The sequence below is a fragment of the Haplochromis burtoni genome, unplaced genomic scaffold (assembly GCF_018398535.1).
Source record: "Haplochromis burtoni strain Fernald_Lab_line unplaced genomic scaffold, NCSU_Asbu1 Contig_342, whole genome shotgun sequence".
In the NCBI taxonomy this organism is placed as follows: domain Eukaryota; kingdom Metazoa; phylum Chordata; class Actinopteri; order Cichliformes; family Cichlidae; genus Haplochromis; species Haplochromis burtoni.
In genome coordinates this window covers 321,306-331,052 of record NW_024582703.1, presented here as the reverse complement: position 1 = coordinate 331,052, position 9,747 = coordinate 321,306, and the positions used below count along the sequence as shown (strand labels likewise).

The 9,747-nt window shown below is 40.8% G+C and overlaps 1 protein-coding gene across 1 annotated transcript; it reads left to right on the top strand.

Moving 5' to 3' along the window:
- The first annotated feature begins 554 nt into the window (after positions 1-554).
- On the top strand, positions 555-4,836 carry lrif1 (ligand dependent nuclear receptor interacting factor 1). Its single transcript, XM_005942721.3, has 2 exons — positions 555-1,104; positions 2,222-4,836. The coding sequence occupies exons 1-2, from the start codon at positions 1,088-1,090 to the stop codon at positions 4,578-4,580; spliced, it is 2,376 nt and encodes a 791-aa protein (XP_005942783.1). The 5' UTR covers positions 555-1,087; the 3' UTR covers positions 4,581-4,836.
- The last annotated feature ends 4,911 nt before the right edge of the window (positions 4,837-9,747 follow it).

Sequence of the window (9,747 nt, the reverse complement as noted above, 5' to 3'; positions counted from 1 at the left end):
TATAACTTCACGATGACACAAAAACACGAATATAGTTCACTAGATTTCCATATTAACAATGCTGACTGACATCAGCAAAAACAGCTGAATATTTTACTCATAAAGATCCGACATTGATTTAGGAGTTTCTTTCCTTTTCTTTTTTTTTTTTTTAAGCAGTGAAGTTCAAGCTTGATCTGGCTGTCCTGCATCATAACTTTGATTTTCTACTCTATGTTGCTGGAGCACCCTGTGTTCCTCCCTTTTTAGATTTCCTTGTCTATTTTTCCCACTACTTGTGTCAGTGTATTTATAAATTTGTCATGGGGTGATATGGTTTACCAAAATGAACACTGCAAAATGAATTAACACCAATCCCAAAACCCACTAACAACATTGGGTGTCATGTTTAAAGGAGACAGAGCCCATATCCACCTCAACCTCTTCATGACAGGTTATCTAAATATCAGACACACTAAATATATAAGAAAATATATAAATAAATATGCGTATCACAAAACGGAACCGGAAGTGGCCAAGCGGAAGTTGGTAAAAAGGGACAGTTCAAAAGCCACAAAGGCTAGCAATATTTAACTCGTCTTGTGTTGCGTGAAAAATAAATAATAGTAAATAATAAGAATAATAAACCCTGCTAAAACACGACAGAGCACCACTATATTCAACCTAAAGTCAGAGTCTGCGATTAAAACAAACAAACACAATCAACACAAACTTAAAAACTGCTTGCTACGTTGAACACAACCTCGTAACAAACCGGAAATAATGTGACAGAAGGGCTGAAATGATGGAAACGAGATTCCAACTTATTACATCTATTGATGAAAGGCACCAGGGAGAAAAATGTGCAGTCAAAACATTTTTAATGGCAATTAAACGAGAGTATTCGGAGGTTAATAGCGGCGAATACACATTTGGACCAAGGCTAGCTTTCAAGCGCTGAGGCTACGATGGTGTTTGGACGTTACCAGTAACTTATAGCTATCGTGTAAACGGAGCTCACACCAATAATTATGTATTTAATTTAGTCATTTTTCGTTACGGCAGCTAAAAATTACATTCCAGCGTTCGTCTTTTCACCAGAGGACAGATGGATACGATTTACAGGTACTGCGGTTTGATGGCTCAATGCTTCCCAGTCCCACATTGATGATTTGTTCTTTTAAACATAACGGGAGTCATGACAACACTAATGATGGGTCCGAATAAGAAATCATAGGCTGGCTCAGTTTGCTGTTAGATGGGATTAGATACTAAATATATTAATACTAAGTATAAATATTCTAATCATTATTATTAATTGCAATGAGCTAATCTTACAAAATATGAGATCGATCTCTGTCATTCATATAGTCCCACATTAAAGTTTTAAAGTTCTTATTAACTTGTTTGAAACAGTATTTAAATATTTGTACCTTTGTGTACTGCACACCTTGTCAGTTGTAATGTACCCTTGATGGTAACCGCGATTAAGGCACAAGTACCCTGTACTTACATGCAGTTTCGTGTACCGAGTCAGGTTTTTGCAGGAAACTATAAAATAATTACATTGTTAGACCGCAAGTATCCTGTATTTCCGTGTAACACGTTTTGTACAGGAAACAATAATAAAATAACATACAATAACTTGTTACCTGCAAATGACACCTAAGTACTGGGTACTTGCGCCTTATTCGCGGGTCATGTTATAAAGTGTTACCCCTTGATTATTAAAAGAAATATAATTGATCTCCCATTGCAGTAAAACAGCTCTTCCCAGTTATTAGGAGTAAAGCAAAAATTAAGAATTTTGGGAAAACAGTAAAAATAGTACGATAATGACGTACCTCATTTTATTTTTCCAATAGAAAAAAAAAAAAAATACAGCATCAGATACTCTGTTGCCTCTAATTATGCTGGTGGAATAACTTCTTTGTAAAAGAGTGGGGATGAATTTCTTCTTAAATGCATGTGACACCTACGTATGCTCCCGAGTGCCTGCTTAAAGCCTTCCATCCACTCTGAGCAACAAGAGCGAGTAATATAACTAATATTGGCTTAGAAATGCAGGCAACTATCACAAATTCAACAAAGGAAATCAGATATGTGGACTCTCTGCCACTCTGGTAAAGGTTTAGATCTGTACTGTTTGGAGGTGTTAGAGTTCAACATAATAAAGTCATAACTGTATAAAATTCATATATTTATATTTGTGTTAATTCCGTTCTTCCTTCCGTTCTCTCAGTGGCCGAGGTGTCTTCTACCAGGCAATGCCTGCAATTGGAGCTGATGGAAAGAACATCATGAAACTGATTCCTGTCCAAATGGTGAACAGACAGTTTTTCCAACCACAGACAAGTAACACTAAAAGGGACCCAATTTCCCAGGAAGCTGTTACCATAAATATCAACTCAGCACCTGTGAACATGGTCACAGATACAGCTTTGAGTTCTTCTGTCTCTCAGCAAATAATCAGGAAGCAGGTTTCAGTTATGAATGTCTTGTCCAACCATGTACATTCAGTCAACAACCATTCGCTGCAGCAGCAGACTGGTAATTTAATGGCTGAAGTTCCGTCAGTGGCAACTTTTAAAGAAAAATCTGGAATGCCAGTAAAACTTTTTAATCCGCTCCCAGTTACTGTGAAATCTCCTGCACTCCCGAGAGGACAGTATCTTCAGATTCCCCCCAATGCACAAGTCCAGACCGTTCCAGCATGCAGACTCCCTGCAGCTATCCAGAAACAGATTTTTACTTCTTCTGCCAGCTCCTCCTCGGGGTCAGCATTACCCAGTGTAGTGTATGTTACTCCTGTCACCACTATAAATCAAGGCGGGACTCTGCCAACGGACACCGCTCCACACTCAGTCCGAATGTTTTCCAATGCATCAACACTGACTTCTTATGGATTTCACCCAAAGCAAAGAACACAACAGTTAAAACTGATTCCAAAGGTTTCACAAAGGCCCGACAGCCCCACACGCTGGGTGATAGAAGAAGTGGATTGTTCATCAGGTCCAAATATAAAACCTCTTAACTGTCCGTCTGTAACTTCAGAGATTCTTCAAGCAATCGCACAGAGAGAAAATTCTTCCACACAGCTCAGCACCTTCAGAAAAACAGCCTCTCAGCTGAGTCAGGACAATGGTGCACAAGGGCAAGAAAATGCTTTGGTCATGTGCAATGGCAAGGTGTTCTTTGTAGCTAAACGGTGCACCCAGCTATCTAAGACCACAACAACAACTAAAGCGTCTGAACTCAGCAAAAGCATTCTTCCACCATCTTCTTCTTTACAACAGTTTCTTCAGTCAGCTGTAACAAGTCGAGATGTTAGAATGCAAAGGGAGTCAGATGAGGTGATTGATCTATGTGACGATGATGAGTCACCTCAACAAGCAGTTAACGTGCCTGCGGTCTCTCATCTGGATGAAGACAATGTCATATTTGTATCATATATTCCACCCAAGCTAGAGTCCTGCTCACCACGCTGCACAACTTCAAACATGGCTTTGAGAGGAGCAAAAGCCGGCCAGGACACGTCAGATAGAAATGAAACGTGTGTTTGTGGCTCAGACGTGCTTCACAGCACCTCTGCCCAGCAGCTGCAAGACGTAGAGCTTGATGCAAAAACAGAAAGTCCAACAGAGGCCAGCAGCAGCTGTGAAACAGAGAGCGACAGCTCTACAAATCCTGAGTCAGTGGCACCAAAGCCCCGCAAATTGTCTGACCACCTGCTGAGGCAGATATTCGGGATAACAGCTGAACTTAAACTTTGCCTTCAGAGGGTTGATGAACCATCAGTTGAGTCTGTCCCTGTAAATTCGCTGCACATAGACTCCATTAAGTCAGTGGAGGATAATGAGGAACCAGTGGTAGATGTTTTTCGATATGAAGGTGGCAGTTCACAAGAAACCAATATGAACAGTGGTCATACTGATATCCCGAGAGTAAAAGTACAAACTGGAAAGGAATTACCACCATCACCTGACACAGGTGTTGGAGCTCTCAAATGTTCTCATGTCAAACTGGACCAGAAACCTCCTCCTTTTCCTTGGAAACAGAAGTTCTTTTCAGGTCAAAGTTCACACAACAGAGCATCATGTGACTGTAAAAGTAAGCAAGAGACAGATTGTTTGGAACCAGGTGGTGAGGATGTCCCTACCACAAATGAAGGCAGTATCTCACAATCACAGTATGCAGATGCTCATCTTCAGACTCAGACTTGGTTGGATCTCAGCAGAAACACAAGGAGAATAGGACGGACCAGGAAACGCACTGTGTGTCCATGTTGCATGCCCACTACTCTGGATCCTGCAGTCAAGTCCAGGGCAAGGCTAGAGGAGCTAGACAAGTGGGACTTTACAGCAGAGCAGGTGAGTAAAAAAGGGGGAAGAGCAAAGGTTCCTCGAAAAGATGGAATGATGAGCTGTGGAAAAGTCACAAACAAGCAGAACTGTGTCACCCATGTGGGCTATAGTAACATTTTGTCAACAACGTCCACGGACTGTGATGAACTAAAAAGACAGGAACGGATCAAAAGACTCAAAGATTACCTGACAGAGAAAGAGGCAGCGTTGCAACTAATGAAGAGAAAAGTGAGCTGATTGAAAATGTCCAGTATTTTTAGCACACACGTGTCCTTATAAAGTTCATCGATTAATGGACTCAAAAATGGCACCTCCTCATGCACATTCACTTTCTGAGACTCAAAGTGAGTTTATGTTCCATGGAGCCCACCACACATACATCAATGCTGGGTTTTTACTTGTCCAATAGGCTATAATGTGATATCATCACACACAGAGTATTTACAAACATGAAACTTTACCCTTTAAATCCTGAACCATGAAATACCTTCAGGAAAAAAAAATATTAATTTGCTTTTAATAGTTTTCATTTGTATCATATTTGCTACATTTTGCATTTTGTTTGCTTTTTTGAGAGGCAGAGCATCACATTTATGTGGAAATTTCAAAAACTCACAAAAATGTATGTATATCCTCCTAGGATCCAGCCTATTAATTTATGCCCTCATTAATGGACATTTGTTTTTGCTCTATATCTTTTGACTTATTTGGGCTACCATAATAAGTCACACCAACCTTTCCATTGATATCACACTGGTTTGGGTGGCTCTTTTAGCTCCAGAAATGCAGGACATTACAAAAAAAGATATTTGGTTCCTCGGTTCTCAGGAGGTGTTGCAGGAATTGCATGGAATTAAGTCTTAATTGAAAATTGCTTTTTTGTTTGTTTGTTCGCTTTGTTTGTTTTGATTGTCTGTTTTCCAATTTAAAAATGAAAGTAAAGCTTATAAAAAAGAAAAGAAAGTTGCTTAACTGGCAGGTGCTAGGGCCACTAAGGTGGACGTCTTCCATCTTGGTGGCCTAAGGATCTCCTCTTTGCTTTCTGTTGACTCCATCAGGCAGTTTCCTCCAGCTCCCACTGGAGCAATTCACAGACAAAATTGAAGCCATATTAAGAAGAACTAGAATTTCCAAATCTGAAGATATGGTGTTCTGCTGGATGAATTGTTACTCTAAGTCACAGGTGTTGAACTCCAGGCCTCACGGGCCAGCGTCCTGCAGGTTTTAGATGTGTCCTTGATCCAACACAGCTGATTTAAATGGCTTAATGACCTCCTCAACATGTCTTTGAAGTTTTCCAGAAGCCTGGTAATGAACTAATCATTTGATTCAGGTGTGTTGACCCAGGGTGCTATCTAAAACCTGCAGGACACCAGTGCTGGAGGCCTGGAGTTGTACACCCCTGCCCTAAGTGGTATCAAGTATCTCAGGGAAATTTTTCCCTGAGATACTGCTCCCCTGCTCCCCTCTCTCCCCTGAGAGAGGGGAGCAGGAGACTGACAGACAAACTAGGACAGGATCTGCAGTGATGTGTACTAGTTTGTTTATCAGTTGATCCGTGTCTGTACCCTCACCCATGGTCACAAGCTATGGATAGAGAACAAAAGAAACAGACACCAGGATAAGAGAGGGACACCAGATGTCAGAGTCAAAGCCAGCTGCTTCACTCTTGTCATGTGGTCACCTGCACGGTGAATGGTAAATGGACTGGTTCTTATATAGCATACTCAAACAACTTGTCCTTTTCACCCATTCATTCCTCTGCTTACCCACTGAGCTAAAGTGGCACCCAGTTTATGTCTTTTCCAACACACTTACAGCTTACATGTTTCTTACTGGTCAGGTTTCTTGTTTTTTTCTGACAACCATTAAACTGAAAACAAACTCTGTTTCCAAAAACTGTTGTGGAAGTTCAAAACAGGTCATAACTTAATGTTGTCATAACTTTTTATTGCTAAGATTATTTTAAAGTTTACATCAAATGCTAAAACTGAGAAATTATGTGTTTTTTAAAAAGGTAACCAAAGAGATAACTGATCTAGTTCTTATAATTCTTTTTCTTCTTTGTTTTTAATGGCTGCTCTATTCTTTATTTACAGAGCTCCGTGACGATTGTTAGTACGCACAGATAAAAAGCTAGCAACCTATAATGGTGTAGTAATTTACATATCTCATTAATGCATTAATGAGTCTATGTTATTCATTATTGATGAATGATGTGCAGAAAGGTTTCATGTAATGGTTTCCAGACTTATCGCAGATTGAATCAGCAGTTTTACTAAATTCCTGGTTTTTCCATCAGTTCCTGCCAGTAAGTGTCTCTTTACATACAAGGAGATAACTGGACTCCATTAGGTTTGTGAAGATGTTTCACCTTTGAGGCGTCTTCAGGTCATGTGATGGGGGCAGTATTTCCAACCTAAAATGAAGGTGAAATAAAGGGGTTGTTTAAAAAAGTGGTTATGCAACACAACGGGAAACTGTTGCTGTCATTAATTAAACATTTTAAATGAATATTTATTTTCTTACAAAACTGTTTCAATATTTGAATCGTCTTTCTGCTATTTATAGTTACACAAAGGTTTTAATTGAATACTGTATTATTTAATTTACATTTTTAAACTGAATCACAATATTTTTGTAAACAGGGTTATATGTTTTATAGTTAAGTTTGCTATGGTTTACCTTGTGCTGCGTAGAACAATACAATAGCATGTATCTGCTCAATGATGCACTTTTTCGTTTGTAAACCTTAATTCTTCACTTTTGAATAATAGATTAAATCACTCTGTTCCACTTCAGCTTGTAAGCTGCATCCTAAATGTTACTTATAATGTTTTCATTTGTTTTCCAAACACAGCCTAACATGTACTGAATCATGACAGACAGTGTAAGCTTTGTCTTTACAAAGTGGATATTTACAAATGGTATGAAACATAGTTGTTCTGAATTGGACGCAGTGAAGCAGACATCTCTGACTTCTGTTGGAAACATGTGACCATCAGTTTTAGGTTTCTTCATGTTTTTGATTAAAATATGTATTCATGATTTATTTAATTCCATTTCCACTAAATGAACATTTATTTAAAACTTGCCTTCTTGCTGTTTTCTTGTCTGTTATCTGTAACATACATTAATTACAGTTCAATTGTGTGTGGATCACAGTGTGTACAGTGATTTCTTTTTGCAAATGAACACAGTGTCATAATTCATTATCTGCTTTTTATTACCATTAAATGCACTGTAATTGAAGGAAGGATGTACATGCATTTAAACTCTGCAACCATGGTTGCAGAGTTTAAATGCATGTACATTCCTGATTACAGGAGGACAGACTGTTTTCACTCTTATACATTTTACACATCTCAGTAGGTTAATCAAAAGGGGGTTGCCCTAATTTCAATTAATGATGTACATTAAAGTCATGTGTGGCACGGTGTGAGTAAAGACGGTCAGCTGCAGGTAGAGGGGTGGAGCAGCGGGTTCAGCCTTTGGAAACTCTGGCCAGTATGCTTCTGGAGCCACTATGCATCAGGATCAGACAGCGGTGCATCACCAGCAGCTTGACTGACTGCAGGACCAGGCCGAGTGCTTGTGCTGGTCACACTTTCCTTGCCAGCTCGGCTGTCAATCCCCCCAGTCCCAGTTGTTATGCCTTCGTGGAGGACATGGCTGAAGCGTGCCAGTGGCCTGCTGAGGAGCGGTCCTTATGGTTGCTCCCGTTGCTGTCTTGGGAGGCCCAGATGGTGGCCCTCAACTTTGCAATGGTGAGGTTTGTCGTGTTTAGTTTTTCCTGAAGGGAGTACAGAAGTACTTTTTTTTTTTTCAACCTGTCGTTGAAAAAAAAAGATTTTAATTTGCTTCTGCAGTTGAAATTACAAGTTACAGCCTTGGATCTCTCTGTTAAATTAGCCGTCTGTCTTCATGCAAAAGGATGAGCCTGAAATGGGGCCCACAGTTTTATACCCCAACAATAACAAATTTTATTATGACTATCTTCTTCTGGCAGCATTGTGGCAGTCCCGTTGTCTCCCTTCGAGTCTCCTCTCCGCTCAGGTTCGACCTCATATCTGCTCTTTTTCCTGGAATGACAGAGACAGAAAAACACCTCCCTGCCTTGATAATTAATTCTGATTCTATTTATTATTTAATTTCTGGACATTTTGTTCAGAGTTCCTTGGTCCACAAAATAGCCTGACTTTTATGTGGTGTGATGTGTATACATGCTACAAAAAGACCCTCTGCGCTCTACATCAGTCTCAATATTTCTATTCAGTCATAGCACTGAATGAAGTTTCTGACCTTCAAAAACATGCAGCATCAGCCCATAATGAGCACATGTGATGTATATATGAAAATCATAAAAAAAACTTCTTTATTTAATCATTTTAATCCTAACAGGGTCTGCTTTAAAGATGTCCCTTGGTTGATACTTGACCAACTGGGACTCACACTGGAGGACCACTGCACAAGGTAGCTGGCGGGGTCATAGAATCGGCCCTTCACCTACGCAAGGCAGGTGCATGACCCAGCGGCCGAGCAACACCAGGCACTCACATAAAGGAGAGGTTTGGCTGGTGGACCTAATTGGCCTTGAGCAATTCATGGATGGGCTCCCAGTAGACACAGCAGAGTGGGTCTGCTGCCACCGACCAGCCGATCCACATGCTGTGGTGAAGCGGTCGGAGAACCACCTGTCAGTGCAGCTAAGAGAATCAATGAGTCGGTCAAAACCAGCAGTGGCAAGTCAGCCAGTCCCAACTAGGGAGGCAGCTCTGGGTCTGTGTCATTGCACAGTGGCTATGGACAATGCACTCCACTCACTGCGAGCCACACAAGCATTGGGGCTGGAGTGCTGGAGATGTGAACAACTAGGACACGTCAGTCGAGAGTCCCGTGTATGGAGGCGGGACAGATAATGTGGACTCTGGTCCACCATACCCTTCGTTCAACCCAGGATATTGTTGGAGGCAGACTAGGTGACGCTTAGGTGTATGCCCAGGGACATACACAGGCTCTGCCTGCTCCAGTAATTCACTCCATCTGAGCTTTCCCACTAGAGCAGTCTTGTGATGACGCTCTACGCTCAGCCTTTGACCAAGGGATGGAAACTGATGATCAAATGGTGTGCTCAGACGTAGCGCTGACCGACCCTCTTTCTGTGATGGTTAGAGACAGATTGTATTGAATGAGTCATGACACACCCAATTGTTGGTGCCAAAAAGCAGCTGGAAAATAATTTTCCAGGCAGCTCATTGTAACCCCATGGCAGGGCGTATGGGATATACCAAAACTCTGAGAAGAATAATGGTCTGGTTATTGACTGGACATTCAAGGGGATGTATGCCGATGATGTGTTTCCACATGCCCCGCTAGTTTAGAGACTTATTCCTCATGAAGAACA